The sequence below is a fragment of the Berghia stephanieae genome, chromosome 11 (genome assembly GCF_034508935.2).
Source record: "Berghia stephanieae isolate SIO BIC M18660-M18661 chromosome 11, UCSD_Bste_1.3, whole genome shotgun sequence".
Classification (NCBI taxonomy): domain Eukaryota; kingdom Metazoa; phylum Mollusca; class Gastropoda; order Nudibranchia; family Aeolidiidae; genus Berghia; species Berghia stephanieae.
In genome coordinates this window covers 30,229,684-30,250,284 of record NC_088370.1, presented here as the reverse complement: position 1 = coordinate 30,250,284, position 20,601 = coordinate 30,229,684, and the positions used below count along the sequence as shown (strand labels likewise).

At 36.2% G+C, this 20,601-nt stretch overlaps 2 protein-coding genes and 1 non-coding gene across 4 annotated transcripts in view; 2 read left to right on the top strand and 1 right to left on the bottom strand.

Annotated features, from left to right (window-relative positions):
• Positions 1–981: 981 nt before the first annotated feature.
• LOC144957410 (5S ribosomal RNA) lies at positions 982–1,100 on the top strand. Its single transcript, XR_013642155.1, has one exon. It is a non-coding gene; the product is annotated as a 5S ribosomal RNA (ribosomal RNA).
• A 5,362-nt stretch (positions 1,101–6,462) lies between these two features.
• Positions 6,463–18,258, bottom strand: LOC144957113 (large ribosomal subunit protein uL5-like). The gene is made up of 5 exons (XM_078888091.1): positions 14,399–18,258; positions 13,606–13,712; positions 10,711–10,858; positions 7,428–7,522; positions 6,463–6,551 (listed from the first exon to the last, which is right to left on the bottom strand). The coding sequence occupies exons 1-5, from the start codon at positions 14,562–14,564 to the stop codon at positions 6,516–6,518; spliced, it is 552 nt and encodes a 183-aa protein (XP_078744217.1). The 5' UTR covers positions 14,565–18,258; the 3' UTR covers positions 6,463–6,515.
• Positions 18,259–18,466: 208 nt separating this feature from the next.
• The window catches only part of LOC144957112 (dynein regulatory complex protein 1-like), a 21,429-nt gene continuing 19,294 nt past the window's right edge, over positions 18,467–20,601 (top strand). For both annotated transcript variants that reach the window (XR_013642084.1, XM_078888090.1), the window contains exons 1-2: positions 18,467–18,657; positions 20,098–20,298. Coding sequence is in view for 1 of the 2 variants with exons in the window: in XM_078888090.1 (XP_078744216.1) it covers positions 18,542–18,657; positions 20,098–20,298 (317 nt within the window). In the remaining variant the exon portion in view is untranslated. The remainder of the gene's footprint in view (positions 18,658–20,097; positions 20,299–20,601) is intronic.

The following is a 20,601-nucleotide window of genomic DNA, read 5'->3' as shown; positions in this document are numbered from 1 at the left end:
CTACTACTACTACTACTACTACTACTACTACTACTACTACTACTACTACTACTACTACTACTACACTACTTACTCTACTACTACTACTACTACTACTACTACTACTACTACACTACTAATACTAAAAACTACTACTACTACTACTACTATACTACTAACTACTACTCTACTACTACTACTACTACTACTACTACTACTACTACTACTACTACTACTTTTATCTTCCATTATTTTCTGATAGGTTCTGTTCCCTCACCGCCCGCCCCCCCCCCCCACCCCCCACCGCTCGGGGGCATTCTACCCACTACCCACGCCACGCTAACATTTCATTCAAACTGCAACCACCATTGAGTACAGACGATATATTTTATTTGTTTTCCACCTTAATTTGTGTATTGTTGTGCTGAGGAAGGGTTTGTACCCGAAACGTCCTTTGTCTGTTTTGTTCCAATACGAAGCCTCTCCATTTTCACTCTTTCGTTAGTATTTTCACAATCACGGTAAATAACGCTGCAGAATCGAGTAGTGTTCCGCTATAATAAAGGTTAAGAGATCATTAACTTTCATTTATTATGGAAATGTTTGTCTACTTCGAATTAAAGCACGCTTCGTCATTTGAGGACGCCTAAGCTTCCTCCAGGTTACCTTACTTGAAAGCGGCATGAGACACTTCACCGGAAGCGAGGACGAGAGACGCATGCGCAAAACCATCTTTACGTTCTCTCTGCACGTGCATGAAGAGAAAATATCACATCGCCATTTTGAATGTTGTCAGACATGTGATCTAAGTTCACAAAGTTTGAATCCGAATTTGCGGAACGAAGAAAGGTAACAAATTGACCAGTAACGACAAACTGTGCAATAGACGAATACAAGAAGCTATTTCAACTAACAATATTAAACATCTCTCAACTATCTTCATCATTATAAATTAGCAATAATGTTTTCATATTATATCAATTTCTATTTTCGACATTTAATGTCTACGACCATACTACGTTGAAAATACCGGTTCTCGTCCGATCACCGAAGTCAAGCAACGTCAGGCGTGGTTAGTACTTAGATGGGTGACCGCTTGGGAACCCCACGTGTTGTAGGCATCTTTTTTTTTTTTTTTAATTTATCTATTTACAATTTTATTAAACCGTCTAGATCTATATATTTATTTTTTTTAAAGATTTTGTTATTAACATTTTTTTATATTTTTTAAATTTTAATTTCTTTTTGAATTAAAAATTTTGAGAAATAATCTTTTATTTGTTTAATATTTTTAAAAAAAATATTTTAATTTTAATTTTTTTAAAAACTTTATTTATCTATGTTTTAATTTTTGTTTTAAATATTATTTTAAAATTCTTATTACAAATATTTTAATTTTATTATTTTTTTACTACAACGACTACTACTATCTTTTATCTTCCATTATTTTCTGGTAGGTTCTGTTCCTCACCGCTGACCTTTTCTTTTCAATCGAATCACCCCCCTGGGGCATTCTACCCACTACCCACGCCACGCTAACATTTCATTCATACTGCAACCCCCATTGAGTACAGACGGTACAAGTTATTTTTCAATAAATCTTATTTGTTTTCCGCAAGCGGAGTATCTGAGTGAATGGGACGGAGTCTTTGCACTTCACCGGATGGGATGACCGATAGAGCAGGTAGCTGTGACTGTGACTGTCCGTTTCCTTGTAGTGAACAGTGGCCCGTACTCCCGTGTTGGTCAATACAGCCTTGATGTCCAAAAAGTTCACCTCAGAGGTTGAAATCTCATAAGTGTACTCTATGGACGGATGGAAGGAGTCCATGGCTAGGATGAACCCTTTCAACTGGCTGTAGGTCAAGGACGTAATGCCGAAACAGTCGTCAATGTACCTTTTGAACAGCTCAGGGGCAGGTCCACTGTACTGACGGAAGAAAGTTTCCTCAAGGTAGCCCATGAAGAGGTTAGCATATGAGGGACCCATCTTGGTGCGCATCGCAACACCTGAGATATATGATGGAAAAATACATTATTGAACTAAAAAATGTTGAGTGTGAGCACAAGTTCGGTGAGCCTCACAATGCTGTTGCTGGAAATCCCTGGTAAGGGACGGCGATCGACAAAATGCCTGATGGCACGCAGTCCGTCATGATGCGGTATGGATGTGTACAGTGCTTTTCCATCCATGGTGAAAATCAGCCGTGGACGTTCATCCTGGAATCGAATTTCGTCAAGGACACCAAGAGCATGGTTAGTATCCTTGATATACGATGGCAGAGTGGGAACTATCTCAGACAGGAAGATGTCATGGACGGTTAATGGACCCCTGACAGTACCATCCACTGATCAACTTATTTTGCTGTGAGCAAGCGCAGATTCCACGCAGTGTAGTAAACACGCGCTCTGATTGGTCGGTACAGGGGTGAGAATGACTGGTCACAAAAAAGGAGGAAATTTTTCATCGTAAAGATCATGACCCATCCATGCGTACATAATCTATAAATTTGAATTTCACTAAAATCTACTGAGATGCGATCCAAAATTCGTCTCGCAGCAATTTCTGACACAACTCGGTGGAATTCAAAAGTTGAAAGTGTAATAACAACATATGGTGGTTGTAGTAGGGATGATGATGTGGTGGTGATTGTAGTAGTAGTAGTGGTAGGGATGATGTGGTAGTGATTGTTGTAGTAGAGGTCGTATGTATGATTGTGTGGTGGTGGTTGTAGTAGCTGTAGTAAGAATGATGATGTGGTGGTAGTTGTAGTAGCGGTGGTGGTTGGGATGATTTTGTGGTGGTTGTAGTTGAAGTAGCAGTAGGGTTGATGATGTGGTGGTGGTTGTAGTGGTAGTTGTGGTAGGAATTATGGTGTGGCGATAGTTGTGGTAGTAGTGGTGGTAGGGATGATGTGGTAGTGGTTGTAGTAGAAGTGGTCTTAGAGATGACTGTGTGGTGGTGGTTGTAGTAGTTGTGGTAGGAATGATGATGTGGTGGTCGGTGGTGGTTGTAATAGTAGTGGTGGTAGAGATGTTGATGTAGTGGTTTTGGTGGGTGTTATATTCAGTGATGATAATAGCAATTTGTCAAAAAGGAGGAAAATGTCTCGGGTCTATCGATCAAACACAAGCAAAGTGTAAAAATAACAGGAACATAGTTTTGTATTAGTATTGTGTAATATATTATTAGTATAAATCCATTCTTATCATTAGACATAAATTTACTTTTTGTAAACATTTAATGAATTGTCCTTTCCACATGTTAAAGGCCTATAATTTTATTCAAATAAAAGGCCAGAAAGTGTTGTTTTGTTTTGATTTTTACTTTATAAAGCAGGCTACAATATCTTTGTTACAGAAACCTAGTGGTTATTCAGCATATAAATGCAACCCAAGAATTAATCAAATTTAAAGCCATAGTCCAAAGGTAGAAATAAAGAATAGTAATAATAAACTAAGCCAATCACCATTGCTCTATTCTAATATATTATCTCTGTATAACCAGATGATTTAATGGATGGTTGCGAAAGTCCAGACCCATTTGTCCCTCCCCGTACCCTTCAACTTCAACCATCAACTAGCTAATCAAAGAACACCACTGGTCTTCTGTGTCAATTGTGACATCTGGTGCCATTCTGTCTAGCTCGACGTCATAAAAACGGGACCGTCACCAAATTTCACCAGACTGAGCACATGTGTCAAAATATTAAATAATGGTGATTTTGTGGTTTTGAGGTAAATGTTTGACACGGCAAATTTCTGAGAAATTCTCAAAATCACTATTTATCAAAAACAAATAATTGAAAAAGGAGGAATTGTGATGGGAATGGGCGGAAATAAACTACCATTTAGGCGGAAGATTCTCAGCCCTGTTGGTAACAAAGCGATCTCAATGGGAGATGCTTGGCAACCGACCATCGTCATCTCGTAGTCTTTATAAAAAACGCCCGTGGCTCTACCGTGTGAGCTATCCACGAATACAAAAATATTCGTATCAAACTCAGGTCATTTCTAGAGCTCTCTCTCACCCACTTCTGGAGACTGTGGGTTCGTTCGCCACACAACCATCGCGAAGTTACTTGACCAGCAGTTAAGCTTAATAGCCAATATTCTCAACACAAACATATAACATAGAAACGATTGAGACATTGAGTATGCTCCGGTATATGGGGTGAATTTTTAATTCAGAAAAGTGAGTGGAGCAGGCACTTATGTTGGTAACAACAAGAGATGAAGTGAGTAGAAAAGTGCCAGAAGACAATAGAGAATAAAAATTAACGACCAATCAGAACATATGTTTAATACTCATAAGCGCTTGTACATATGGAACCACAGCAAAAGAAGTTTATCAGCGGATGGAACTCTCAAGGGTCCATTAACCTTCCATGTTAGTGGAGGTGAACTGATATCAGTATCAGGCAATGCCGTGTCCAATGGGGGCAATTATGGATATTTATAGACTTAGTTGGAAAAGCAGAGAAAACAATAACAACCTCTTTCACTTTATTATTTTCATTTGAAAAATCAGTTGTTCTAAAAACACCAGTCCAATATTTGATCTTATTGGGGTTACGGTTGCGACACATTTAGATCATATCAGCGCCAGTAAAAAGAAGAAAATGGAATAGCCAAAATATTCTAGATTTACAATTAAAGCACCCAAGAAAAATTAAGATAAAGAGGGGAATTGGTTCAAATAGGGAACAGACGTACATTTCAAAACCATACCATCAATGTACTTAGTTTGAGATCACCTTAAAGTCTCATCCAGGATCCCACTAAGAGGAATACACTCAAATGACTTGAGGAAAAAGTAAGACAAGGGGAAATGATTCAAATGGGGAACAGATGTAGATTCCAAGAGCACACGATCCGTGTACTTAGTTTGAGATCACCTAAAGTCTCACCCAAACACCAGCACAAGACCCCACCAGGAGGAATACACTCAAATGTTTACAAATCATATATTAAGAATAAAAAAAAATAAGAGAACATAACAGAGAGATGATTTACAAGGTAAAAAAAAAATCATCTCCCAAAACTTTAACTATACATTCGACTATTTCCCTCCCAGCCAAGGTCAGGACAAAATCAAGTAATCTCATTCCAAGACAAAAACAGAAGCAATTGGAAAACAGATACAGGAGGATAGATGACATAGCAAGTACTTCCCTGCCCACTATGGGAGGCCAGGAACCCCACCCAGAAGATGACGACTTGCTAGCTGTTATGTTGTCTTATTGATGAAAAATAAGAAAATATGGGCTACAGATCAGTTATTCAATACAATAGTCTTTTGACATATAGCTTTCCAAAGATATTCTTCCGGTCTATATTTTTCTATGGTCGATTCTTTAGAAAGGACACTAAAAAATAATAAAGAGGTATAGTAGATCAAACACACAACATCTGGCAATAATACAGCACAAACAACCAAAAGCACGTGTCAATGTCAGATGATAGCTCACGCGATCAAATTCAATGAATTACATATTTACTAAAATGGGTGTGAAAGCGTCGAGCTTGCTAATTTTGATATGCTGACTCCAAATATGTAACCAGATCCAAAATGGGTCAATTCCTAACAATTTAAGAAAATTTATCTCAAAACATTAACTGGTGCCAGACAGTTGCCTGCATTCATTCACCCTGGACAGTTGCGAAATAATCCAAGAATGCCTGAATTCAACTTGAAATGACAATTCGGAACATCCTTCCAGGTTTCTTCTCCACATGTTTTGTTTGGAATGTTGTCATTCAATGTTATGAATCCTTGTTTCGGAATATACGTCTGCAGGCCTTAATAGGTTTGGTTTTAGGTTTTAAGGCGCTTGCAACACATTAAGGTCATATCAGCGCCAGAAAAAAGGAAATAATGGGATAGTAACAATTCTAGAATTACAAATAAAGCACCCAAGAAAGGATAAGAAAAAGGGGAATTGGTTCAAATAGGAAACAGATGTAGATTCCAAGAGCACACTATCAAAGTTTCATCCAGGCACAAGCACAGGTCCCAACTAAGAGGGATACACTGTTTACAAATCATATATAATATGTAAACAAAACAATACAGTACATAACAGAGAGATGATTTACAAGGAAAAAAATATCACCTCCCAACAACTATTCATTTGACTGTTTCCCTCCCAGCCAGGACCATGACAAAACCAAGTAATCTCATTCCCAGACAAAGACAGAAAGCAAATTGGAAAATAGATAAAGGGGGATAGAAGACACAGCCGTGTCTCCCTGCCCACAATGGGAGGTCAAGAACTCCACCCAGGCAGGCCTTAATACATAAGTACACAGGAACCCAAGTGGGCTGTAAAGCCATTCCATACAAAAACATCTCAAAACACTTAAATAGAAGAGGCATTCAGGTCAGGGAGAAAGACAGGAGATATAAGAGGATAGCCATCTCCTTATGGAAAAAAGAAAGAATATAAAATAGAAGCAAATGAAAAACACAACAAGATGAAATGACCTCCTTTATCATATCACTTTATTGAAGACAATCTTAACTTTACACCCCTCTACTTCTTCTTTCCAGGCAGGATAATTCCATCATACTGAAAAAAAAAAAAAAAAAAAGAAAGAATTAATGAACACTTATTTGACAATGAACAAGTAAAAACAGTTATATACAAAAAAAAAACCCAAAACAGTGACCCAAAACCTTCAAATTACCAAAAATGCAATGGCCAACGTCCATCCAAGCTTTTTTTTTTCCATTCTATAACCAATTTTCACAAAGCATATAACGGCAATATAATCCAAATTGACAAGTCATTTCATGTGATTCAAAATGTTGATTATACATCTATATCTGAATGCTTACAATAAACTTGCATATCATGCTAGAAAGAATGGTACCTTAAAATATTTTTTAGTCTTAAAAACCTATACTATGATAACAATCCTCTAGTTTCAATCTTATTATTTCAAATTCTAAAATGAAAACAGCAGGATATTAATAATATGAAACTTCAAAAAACAAACAAACAAACAGTCGTTGTGATAGGAGCAAAAACAAACCAAAAAAGCCTACAGTCCAACTCACATTTTGAAAATTTGGCTGTTACAAATTCAGTGTTTAAAAACACAAACACCCAATTCCTAAATGTCACTACTAATGCTTTGGGGGTAGTATAATCCAAACCTAACTACAGTGAAAATATTTTTCTCTCGTTGTGCTAAAAATATAAACTCTCTTATGGCCATACTTTAACCTAACTTAATAACAATAATATATCAAGCAGTGACCAATGTAATTAATTCCTCAAATCTGATTTCAGCCAAATGACTGAGAATTTACAGGTCTGTTACAACAAGGTTTCAAGAAATGAACAAGAACTATCAAAAATACAAAATTAAACAAAGGAAAGGGGGTGGCTGCAGCTCTACGAACAACTTTAAAGAAAACAATTTTGAATACATATACTGACCTTCTGTTGGAACCATTTTATCGAATCATCCTTTGTGATTCGGTGGCTGTAACCAATAGAGCTCTTCTTTCTCCTGCGCTGGTTAATATTGAAACCTACAAAATATTTAAAATAAAAACAAAGATATTAGGCAAAAAACAACAACTCATATTATCCCCGTAAGTGCATTGCATAATGCGCTTTAAGGGGCAGGTTGGGTCTTTAAAAAAAAAAAATCAAATCAATTACCTAAATTTGGCAGTTTTAATCATTCTGTATCATCTTTATAGGATAAAGAAACACTTTTGGTCCAAAAAATAAATAAAAATACATATTCTTTGTTGATACCTGTGTTATGTCCTGATTATGGGGTCTGGCATCACAATCTTGTGGGAAATTTCCCGCAAAAACTAATAAAAGGAATACCTCCATATTCTTGCCTTTTATCAACAGGGTAGCATTTTGTGTCACCACAGAGATACTCTAGCTTATGAGATTAGTATTAGATAACTACAAAGTTGTGAATCAAAATTTTATGACAAATGTTAAAATTTATAATTTAGATAGTCAAAATACACAAACTCATACCCTATAAAAAAATATCTCTCTATGGTGACATAATACATAATCTCTGCAATAACTGTGGAAATTTCCAGACAAAATCATGGAATAGATTCTGAGAAATATGGACACAATAATCCAAACCCTTAAAAAATGACATATTGAGAAAATAGCTTTCCTCTTTTCACACTTTTCTTACTACCCATACCCGTTTCAACCGTGCCTTTTGTACCTTTATAGAACATTTCGAGAAACTGCACTTCAACAATAATATTATTTCTAAGATAATACGATATCGTTTACCACCAAAATCTCAAATGGGTTTTCCTAAAAATTAGACCCCTTAAATTTCTTTAGTTCAAATGGTAATTTTAATTGCGACGGGCACATTGAAGATAAATATGGACTATGAACCAAAAGTAGCCCATGATCTTGGCCCTATCAACAACCTGGCATGGTGATATCAAACGAAAGGAAAACTGTGCATCTGACATGTCTGGTGTGCACAAACACATGGTTATAAAAAAAACCCCCAAAAAAGCCACAAACACTTGAGCTTTTATATAGCGCAACATCCACTAAACATACTCAGCAGACATGCCAAATTGAAAACTTCAAATTTAGTAATTTTTATGTCAATTTTTAGTAATTTGACAAGGAAATTAGGAATTTCTGAAATTGTGTACGAATAACCACAATTTAACATTGATGATCACTTCAACATTACATCGTCGTGCTTATGCGCTGCAGAAATGCTTTATTATTATCACCAATACTATTATTATTAATATTAGTATTTTTATTATTATTATAATTATAATAATTACTATTATTTAAGTATTACCAAGAATTAAAAATTCGTATCTGTCCATAAAATTTCGTATGCCTTGAAATTTGTCTAAAATTCGTAATGTTTTTATGTTTCAAAGGCACTTGCAACACATTAAGGTCATATCAGCGCCAGTAAAAAGGAAGAAAATGGGATAGTAAAAAGTTCTAGAATTACAATTAAAGCACAAAAGAAAAGGTGGGACAAAGGGGAATTGGTTCAAATAGGGAACAGATGTAGATTCCAAGAGCACATCGTCAAAGTACTAAGTTTGAGATCACCTAAAAGTCTCATCCAGACACAAGCACAGGTCCCAACGAAGAGGAATACACTCAAATGTTTACAAATCATATAATATATGTTAACTAATCATAATACAATGCATAACAGAGATGATATACAAGGAAAAAAATATTATCTTCCAAAATTATAACTGTACATTCGACTGTTTCCCTCCCAGCCAAGGAACTCCGCCAGGGCCAGGACAAAACCAAGTAATCTCATTCCAAGACAACGACAGGAAACAATTGGAAAACGGGTTGAAGACACAGCGTGTATCTCCCTGCCCACTATGGGAGGTCAGGAAAAATTTGTAAGATTCTGCAGGTATGTCAAAGCACTTTACAAGGGGTCCTTGACCAGCGGTAACATGTAACATGTAGAATGAGACATAAAACAATTTTTCTGACAGAGACATCACTGTTAACGCTAGGTACTCATTTTACACCCAAGAACGGCGAGAGAATTTTTTAGTAAAGTGCCTTTTCCAAGGACTCAATTATGCGCTGATCGAGACACGAACCTAGGACCTTATGAAAGCGAGTGCCATACTACATAACTAGATAACGCATGCATATTTCATGTGGCCAAGGATTTTTTCTCAGGACCCATCTGTCTCCAAACCATTGACTGGGTATTTTGGTACGTTAGATTTGACGGTGAGGACTTTGGAATCACCACAACCCTATCCAAACAGTAGAGAGCAACTGTTACTCCATGGTAAATGGATCAGAATGACGTACATAAAACTGTAGCTGTATGATCAAACTATCCCTCTTTTAACATACTTGAACAGGCTTGTCAATTTCAATTTACATGGAACTCGAGAACAGTCCATATCATGAGCCAAAGAAACTGAAATTTATATATATTTTTTACTTAATTGGGTAAATCAGCCCAGTTAGGCACAGCATAACGACATGAGAGCCCAACTCCCAGCTCGTTTGGTTTTTAAAAAATACATATTTCAGAAATACCTCCCCCAAACATGGAAGATTCCAGTTGATATGTTATGTCCGGAACAGAGCATATCAATATTCAAACTTGAGCTCGAGATTTTATACATAAACTTGAGCTTTTATATAGCGCAATATCCAATAAACGTGCTTAGAACGAGACATGACGTCTGTTAGGCGATACTTCAACTATTTCCCCCCCCTCCCGGACAGAGACAATGCCGTTAACGGCCAGGTACTAATTTTACACCTGAGCACGGTAAGAGAATGTGAGTAAGGAGTCTTCTCCAAGGACTCAACTATGCACTGAGCGAGGCTCGAACCCAGGACCTTATGGTCCCAAAACGAATGTCATACCACAAGACTACATAGTCGCACCAAACTGAACAACCCTCCATTACAGCTTTTTCTGTCATTGCATAGTGACCCAGACAACAAGATAAACAATAATGAATGAAATCTAAAGGAAGAAAAAGAAAAAACAAAACAAAACACACACACACACACACACACAGAGAGAGAGAGAGAGAGAGAGAGAGAGAGAGAGAGAGAGAGAGAGAGAGAGAGAGAGAGAGAGAGGAGAGAGAGAGAGAGAGAGAGAGAGAGGAGAGGAGAGAGAGGAGAGAGAGAGAGAGAGAGAGAGAGAGAGGGGGGGGGGGGGAAAGAAATAATCACTGACCTGCTCTGCCGAGGACAACATAGAAGTCCATGCCGTAGATACCAATAGAGGGATCGTATTTGATACCCAAGTCAATGTGTTCCTGAATACCAAAGCCAAAATTTCCAGTGAATGAGAAGTTGTTCTTTCTCAATTCATATTCTCTGACCTGGACATGAGGGAAACAAATAAATAAAGTCAAACTCCATACAGAAATAAATAAAAATCATCAGACCTGCCAAATTGATAACTTCAAATTTCGTAATATTTGACAGGTAAATTAGTAATTTCTGAAATTGTGTACGAACAACCACAATTTGACATTGATGATCACTTCAACATTACATCGTCATGCTTATGCAATGTAGAGATACTTCATTATTATCATCATAATCATCACTATTACTATTATTATTGTTATTAATATTATGATCATCATCATTATTATAGTAGTCGTAGCAGTGGTAATTCTTCTTATCACTATTATTATCATCTCCCTAAACTGTAATTATACATCTGACTTTTTCCCTCCCAGCCTAGGACTCTGACAAGGGTAAGCGCAAAACCAAGCAATCTCAAAAAATATATATAAAAGACAATTTATTACATTGAAGGAGGCTACATTTATTAATTTACACAATGTAAAGCGATTTATGCGCCCAAACTTTCAGACAATCTCACACACACACACACACACAAACGTACACTTTCAGTCAGACTCATCAAAGGCCTAGTTTTCTTTTACTACTCAAAAAAAAGAGGCATCGATAAACTTATTGTAGTAAAGGAAAACTAGTCCTTTGATGTTGTCTGTGAGTCTACGCCTTCTGGAAGACAAGACAAGATTGTAAAGTGAAAAACTTCGCTCAGCATCAGCTGACAAGCATGTTGAGAAGGCATACCGGGACGCCATTGCAGCGAGAGCTGGAACATAATCTGCCACAGACTTCCAAAATAGGTCAGATCTATAATTCCAGTATCAGACTCTCTCACAGCACATGGCCCCAGTTTCTCAATATACCTCGTGAACTCATGTTGAGGAATATCACAAAAATTGGGAATTGCAGTGTATGCAGATACACTGCGAGGCATGAGAGCAATATTCTTCGGACTGAAAATCCTAATGTGCTTCAAAAACTCCAAGCCGGGTTGGCCCTCAACGGACATGTATTTCTGAAGCTTGACGGAAGTTGCCTGATAAGCATTCGAAAACCATTGTCTGGCTTCCTCCTTGTCTCTGCTAGTGAAGTGTGTAAGTGACTCGATTTATTTGACTTGAGAAATGAAATGACAGTGAATAGCGTTGTTACGAAGATTTTAAAGGATCACCATCCGTAGAGAGTATCTTCCCTTAGTTTGGGCCCAGGCAAAGCTGCAACATTTCTCAAGTTTCGCACTTTTCTCTCTCGTTATTTTGTTTTCGCCTCTTTTTTTTCCCCCAAAATTTGCCACGCGATTTGCCAAAATTTGCGGACCACCCTGATATTTGGGGCCGCAAAAAATGCAGATGACAGAGATATAAGGATATAGATACCTTCCTGCCCACTTTTTAGTGATGATAATGGCAATTAGTCAAAAAGGAGGAAAATGTATTGGTCCATCTGGCAAACTCAAGCCGAAATGCAAAAATTACATATACAATATGATAGCATTAATTATACTGCTATCTACATCAAGAGATGATAAATTTTTGGTCCAAAGGCTATGCAGACCTGCCGTTCATACCGATTAATCGGTATCATACCGATTTGCAAGACCTTTTTTTTGTATTTACCGATTTCCCGATTTACTTGCCGATCGTACCGATTTCCCGATCTGCATGCCGATCGTACCGATTTCACCAAGTGACCAAGGGCCCGCAGCCCTCCACCCCTCTCTTTTACGTTTACTTTGTGCTTTACGTTGCACGTTAAAATTTTCAAGTCTCGTGAACTTTGACCCGTCCCGCGATACCTCGATAGATCACATGACGTAGCGAGCCTCTTTGTGATCCCCTCACACAGATAGAAAACACACACGACGCGTTATTTAGTTTTCATTTCCTTTGTGAAGCGACAGCGAGCTGTGCTGGTAAACCACCGCAGTCCCTGGCTTCTGACTCGTTACCAAGTGCCACCATCTTTAAATAAGTTAGTAGTCTGATTGCCAGATTGGCGTTGTGCGTGCCATTTTGGGTGTTGGGGGATAATTGGATAATTTTACCTCTCATACTGATTTTTTTCCCCAGATACTGATTTTTTTACAATGTCATACTGATTTCCTTTTTCGTGAAGTGGCAGGTCTGGGCTATGTTACTGCAACCTAGTGGTTAAGCAGTTTATAAATAAGACTCATGAATATCTAACAACTTGCAAAACATAGTCTATCTAAACAAAGGAAAAATAGTAAATTAAAAATAATTAGAACAATTGCATTCTGCGATCATCACCATTGCATATTGTCATAACTGCGTTTTTCGGGAAAGTGTAGCGTATAAGCAGAGTGACCTGTATGTTGGTCTCTTGCAAAAATCAAATGGACATTATGCTTCTGAAAACTGGTTTTTGAGCGTAAGAATGTAAGATCATCTGAATCAAAAAATACATTTCTTCTTCTACCTCCTCTTCAAGCTGAAACTTCCCAGCGGAAGACTCAGCTCACATTTCGGATCATAAGCAAAGAATATCAATTCTCTGCCCATCTCAACCAATTTGCTTTAAATCTCTATAAGACTGAAGCTAGTAATCGAATTCGATACTGCCATGCACCGTTCAGCAGTAAAATGTTTGAACTCGAGAGTTAAAAACTATAAGGGATGCGTACCAAGAGTTTTAGGAGGGCTGCACTGTATGCTTAAAACAGAAGAGCTTGAAAACTGACAAACGATGACAACCATGTACCAACTATAAATACCAAACATGAAAGAATAAAATTTACCTTCAATCCCTTTTCCAAAATCTCCTCAGCCTTGGGGCCACGAACTGTACAGTGGACAGCAATCTTTTCATTACGACGGATGCCAAAAGATCGCACTGTGTATCTGGCTGTAATGAGTGATAATGGAAATTTATCAAAAAGGAGGAAAATATCACAGTCCATCTTTCAAACTCAAGTAAAATGCAAAAATAGCACGAACCACCATTTTATGTATTATGCACTATATTACTACCACTAGCGCATGGGTGCAAACAGGCCAGACCAAAAAAGCCTGAAATCCAATTCCAACAAATTCAAAATAGCCTGAAACTTATTTTGAAATGTAACCTATTGCCTCAAACAGTATTATGTTGAGATGATCTAGATAGGAAATAAATCAAAATCCACTTTAAAAAGTTGGATTAAGCAGGAAATCTTGCACCCATACATCTACTCTTACCATGAAATATAAATTTGCTGCCCGGTAGTAGAACCAATTTTAATCACTATGCGTTGTTTCGAGAAAGTGATGACGTAACTATTAACTCCTATTTGACCATAGCTCTCTCAATATGACACCCATGTTCAAACATATACTTTAAGAAAATCAAGATTTCTTCTTTCAATAACAGATCAAAATGACAAAAGACACCACAATTGAATATAATGACATGCGTCGGATACAAGTCCATATTGAAAGATATAATCATTAAAAAACAAAAACAAACAAAAAAACCCCCAAAAACAAAGAAATAAAGAAAGATGATCCAACAATAAAGGGGCAGGTGTGTTGAATTGGTAAAGAATCCACTACCTTTAGAAAAAACAGGTGTTTGGCCAGTCAACTGCTCCAACACTTTAGCAGCACGAGTCAGTCTGTCACCAGATTCACCTACACAGATGTTGAGGCACAGTTTACGAATGCGCAATTCGCGCATAATATTCTGCTTCGTCTTCTCTTTGTCCTGTGCAACAAACATGAAAAAGATAATTAGCAAGCAATTAAGAAGCAAAGCCTAAAATAATGAATACACTTAGTAGTTACTTAGGTAAACGCCCATTTGACACTCCACTAGTCGCTGATAAATGGCCCAGTTGCCATGACCCATTTTTAGGGCTTTTGACCATTCTAATAATAAAATATATAGATTTTTTTAATGGAAAGATTTCAACAATTTTGTCTCCTTTTCTTCAAAAGGAATTGAACTAACATTTGGCTGCAGCGGCTGTGATATATATATATATTTTTTTGGCTTTTGAGTGACAGGTCTGAGAATAAAATATTACTGATTTTGTCAAATGTTCTTCAAAAGGAATTATATTTTATTGCTCGTTTAATTCAGTGCCAATTAAAAATTCCTTTACAAAATTGGATAGGATTAAAACTTTGGTTAATTTTTTTAAAAATCAGGAATTTGCAAATCAAAACTATTGCTATCCCATGAAATTGATAAAAATCAAACACCTCAGCCTCAACCAACGTATTCCATTATTAAGAAAATATAATCTGGTCAAAATCTTATCTCTCTTCCCCTAAATTCATCTCAGAAAAACCCTTATTCAAATGTCAGCAGCCATCTCAGACCAGTTTTCAAATTACAACTGCAAATGTAACATTTTAAAATAAATAAATATAACTCCCTTTATTCATCCCCAAGGAGAAATTTGTCTAAAGGGTCTATTTAGGCACTTGCAAGAATTTTTTCAAAATAGTGATATCGGTATTAATTTAGCGTAGAAAAATAAAGGGGAGTGAAACATTTACTAAAGTGAAAAAATTATCGCTCTATCTCAACTAGTTAAAAAGTTATGACCTTTTATGTGGTGAAAAATCTCTATAGAAGCTCATAGAAAAATATGTGACCAAAACACAGCAACCCAATGGATAATCAAGTATAATTCAGAAACGGCTTCAGATACAACTTTGAAATTTTTACATGTGGTAATTCAACATCTCTGTAATACATTGCAAACAGAAAAATAATTATTTGAGAGAGAAAGGTATAGTTTAGAGCTGAAACAGCTGAAATCAAGGCAAAATAGATCACGACATGCAAATGAATGACCTATTGGAATTTTGGAAAAGTCGACAATTAAATATTTATTAACATGTAGATAGACCAAATACACCACTGAATCGGCGTCATTTAGTTGTTCACTTTGAACTTTTCAAAATGAAAATAGACCTCATAAAAGCAGAGATATGGACTGATAAATGTTTGAGGTGGTGTATTTGTGTTTAAAATGATCGAAAATAGGTGATTTTAAAAACTTCCGCTCCCCGTTCCCCTAAATTGGACAGACGTCCGTCAAAGGATGAAAAACGTCAAAATCAACTGTGAAAAATCAATCGGAAAAAAAAGGAAGAGAATTGTAAATTATGAAATGAATGCATGGACATGATAACGCCAATTAATTAAATAATTTAAAACAAAAATAACTTCCATAAATGAAATATATTGTAAGATATAAAGATGTAAAGTTTTGATGTGGATTGACGAAGTTATCTCTCAAACGCAGCAGACGACAGAAAGTGAATCAGTATAAGAAAATGGCAGCTTCTGTAAACAATCGAGGCCAATTACTGTTTTTTGGGGAGCTCTAACTTTTGAGTGCAAACATATTTTGCTCTGAAATTTTTAGAGAAGCTACTTTAATATGTATCTCAGAAGGACTTGTTTTTATTAAGAAGGACCATCTCTGGTTTAAAAGTTTTTTTGTTTGTTTGTTTGTTGCTTTAGGTCTCTTCCAACACAATTGAGGTTATATGAGAGACCGCTGAAACAAAAAAAACAAGCAATCCAACAAAAATAGTACAAATGTAAATCAAAATCATAACCTAAAGATATCATAAGCTAAATTATAAATAACCAATAACAAACAGGCAGAAGATTTACAGAAAAAAAATATCCCCTGTCAAAAATACAATCACAAACCAAAGAAGCAGGATAGGCTAGTAAAGAGAAGAAGAAACGACATCACTATCGGATCGTACACCCATGCGAACATCATAGGTATATGATTCAAGGGTGATGCTCCCATCCAACCACCCGCGGTTTAAAAGTTATAAGCGTTTAAACACATATACTCTCTTTACACAAAGATTTCTCAAAATCATGATATAAAAAGATAATAATATTAGCATCATTGTGTGTAGAATTTTATGCCCTTTCCAATGATATATAATACATGCCATATCATTCCACTGAGAAAGAAGAATGAACATTTTTAAAATCACTCCTAAATTTTTTCCCCTCAAAAACGGAAACAGAAATCCTCGCCTGTTTTCAACTCGCGAGAGCTACTTCTTGCAAGTGCCTAGTCTATTCCATTCCAATAGAAAACTGGAATAACCCAAAATTGTGAAAATCAGATAAGCAGAAGAAAAGTTATGTTAGTTTAAAGGCAGAAAAATGTACTTCTATTTGCCTTTGTTATTTACTGACATACTTTGTGACCTGAAACTGTTGTATTTCCGGTAGTGACCACCATTTTGATTTAAAAACTGGGCTAAAATGACCACTAAGATTTGAGTAAGGATTTTGCAGAAACGAATTTCATGGATGCGATACACAATTTTGCCATGAATTTAATTCATTTGAAATCGCGTGCCCTCACTGGAATTTTGTTTATCCAAAGCTATAAATTACATCCTATTTTATCCACGATCAAAAGATATACTAAATTGGCATTGATAATTGATAACAACACTAAACGATAGGGTATTTTCTCCTGAAGAAAATAAGACAGATCATTAAAACCCATCTATAAACAAAAAAATCTATGGAACATTTTCTGAGACACATCACTCAAAAAGTCGGGCCACAGCCATTAGGCCATTTTTAAAAATCATCAGCTCACATGGGCCAAGTGCTATTTTTTTTAGTGTACTAAGGCTAAGACAGCCAATATATTCTTTAGATTAGTCTATAGATTTGCTGCAAAACTTTCCTCGATAGCAGTGAAATGCTGGTTGGGAGGCAGCAGTGAGAGTGAGAGAGATCACTGTCAGGCCTAGGACTAGGATATAAATTATAAAATTGACTAAAATTTTCAACAACAGAGAAACAGATCTTGTCGGGAAAAAGTTCCATTCTCCGGTTTAAGGGAAATTGTCAGGTCTAAAACATACAAATATAGTTCTGAAAATTCTATCTAACGATCAAAAAGAAAAAAAAATCTTATTCAATTCACAATAAAAGTAAAAGCGTTAACAACAATTTTCAATTTGACTTTTCACTTTTCTTCTCTTGACTCGGGGAATTTTTCGCAGTTTGTTAGTCGAGTTAGCAGCTAGCCCCAAGACTCGTATGAATCAATAAATCGGCTAATTCTGAGAAAAATAAACTTTCTAAAACGGAAAAGCAAATATGAATTGATATCCAAAAGATTTTGGATGACAATAAAAAAAAATCTTAGCAGGACAAACAATTTTACTCAAGATACAAACGAAACAGAAAGTAGAGGTTTGATAGTGTATGGATGATACATGTAAATTTTGAAATTCTATGAAAGTCTATCGTATAAAATTTAAAATTGGCGAATGAAAGAATATATTGGGCCTTCCAAAATCATATTTAAAAGTTAAAAATGTGCAAAGCAAAATAGATGAAAAGCGATTGATTATTTGTTTTCATTATGGGTATACTAACGGCCATTATGGAAGTGTAAAAGGAAGTAGTTTTGTTGTCGCCTCCCTTACCAACTTATAGTCGTAAACTAACGAGTGTATTTCAAACTACATAAAAATGTTTTTACTTAGACGAATTTGAGAAAAATGAATAAAATTTTTAAGAATATTCTCATATTACATTCTAAAATCTTTATATTTTGAATCTGACAATAACGACTACCGTGCTAACGACGAGAGAAGGGTCACGTGACAATATTTAGATGGACCTAGCAACACAGTAAACTACGAAACAAGACGAACTGTCCGAATTTTTATTTTTTAAAAATGAGTTCAAGCAACGAAGAAGAAGATCTTGGGCCCTCTGTAGATTCAACTAATATTGAGGAGAGAATTCATGCTAGGAGACTGAGAATAGCAAAACGAGCAGAGGCTGCAAGAAAGTAAGATTTTGAGATAAAACCCCAATCCGAATTCACCGATAACAAACACCAACTCACACCAACACAGAGAATGAAATGAGAACACTAGTTTTTTATTCATTAAAGCCGCGTATCAAATATGATTTTTAACAAAAGATAAGGCTTTAAAGGAAAATATATTTTGATTTTCTCATTGGCTACGTTCTCGGTGCCCTGAGTGAATGTATAGTCAGACAAGGCTACGATGTTCACGGCGCCCTGAGCCTGAATGTAGTTAGCCAGGCTATGTTCACTGCGTTCTTTGAAGATCTTGTTCTGAGTAGGCCTACGTCGACAGACATTCCTACTCCATTTCAAGTTAAGAGAACTAGAACGTCTAACCGATTAAAATGCATACCAGTTTTGAAGTGCATTTGGTTTATAACTGCAACTTGTCTTTGGCACAAGCACTCTCATAATTTGCTACACTGTGTCTCGTATGTATTTTGCATGTTTATGTCTTTATTGTGGATGGGAATGCTGCTCTGTTGATGGTTAGACCTTGAGAGACAATATTCACAGGGGTTAACAGATTGAGGAAGATTAAACTTTAAAATATTTTTTTGTCACCTCGATTTTGAGATATGATTCATTACGCCAGTTTCCTCCCATTATAAAGTCTATAACTTCGGTTCTGTTTGTTGCGAATCAAAATTGTAACATCATCGGACAAAACAAAACCAACCTAAGATTAGTTTTATGAATGTCATAATCACAACTTAGATTAATGAATTGAATTATTTTTTTTGTCTAAGAGATAGAGCTCCTATTTTCTATTATGTTATTCCAAATAGACATCATAATTACATAGGTAGTCATATAATGTTGTCTAAACTAAAATCGAAAGAAAATGTTTTTTGTCACTGGATGGGGTCTTTGACCTCCCATGGTGGACAGGGGGTCGCGCCATGTCTTCTATCGTTGTACGAGTTGCTTTCTGTCTTTGTTTTGGAATGGGATTAACTTAGTCGTGTCCTAGCTCTGGCAGCAGTCTTTGACTGGGAGGGAACCAGTCAAATGTATAATTATAGTTTTGGGAGATGATATTTTTTTTCAAAATATATGCAATGGTTTGTAAACATTTGAGTGTATTCCTCTTAGTGGGGACCTCTGCTTGTGTCTGAATGAGACTTTTAGGTGATCTCAGACTAAGTACACTGATAGTGTGCTCTTGGAATCTACATCTGTTCCCCTTGTCTTACTTTTTCCTCAAGTCCTTTTAATGGTACATCTAGAATGTTTTTACTATCCCTTTACTGGCGCTGATATGACCTTCATGTGTTGCAAGGGCCGTAAAACCCATAAAAACAACAACAAAAAGCAAACATTTTTTGTCAACAAAACATTAACTTCTCATTTCCATAAGATAACATGGTTTCCTACTTTATTAATAATATGCTGTTATTTGTTATTCATTTTCAGAGCTCTTCTCGGAGATGACCAGGCAGAGACTAAGGAAGTGAAGGAAGAAATCAGCAAGAGCCGAAAGCAAATAGAAGATAGCAGATTGCGACTAACAAAATTAAGAAAAGACGGTTTTGAACTAGTATCGAATATCCGTGTAGCTGGAGATGCAAGGGAGGCTGCAAGGAGAACAATTGAAGATGAGGCAAAAAGGCACAGGTAATTTGGTATTGTCATTGTGAAATCAGGGTCTCAATTATTTATTATAATTTTTTAGAGAGCTCACTTCAAGCAATAGGACTGAGTTTGATCTCGGATTAAGATGAGATTTATGACCCATTGCCTCAAAACGATATTATTATTATTATGTTTTTCGGTATGAATCAGACTCTGGAAAGTAAATTTAGAATTAAAAGGATAAGAAATTGGAACTTTTGAGTTTTTTGCAATGTAAAAATATTTTTTTTACTCCCCACTATAATAAATTGACATTATCACCAAGTTTCATATTTATTGCTGAAT

Excerpts from the sequence above, each read along its gene's own strand:
- LOC144957113 (XM_078888091.1), bottom strand. The coding sequence starts at position 14,564 with ATGTTTGTTGCACAGGACAAAGAGAAGACGAAGCAGAATATTATGCGC. Across the intron at positions 13,713-14,398 it reads AACACCTGTTTTTTCTAAAG|CCAGATACACAGTGCGATCT; the intron begins GTAGTGGATTCT and ends CACTCATTACAG. Across the intron at positions 10,859-13,605 it reads TTTTGGAAAAGGGATTGAAG|GTCAGAGAATATGAATTGAG; the intron begins GTAAATTTTATT and ends CCTCATGTCCAG.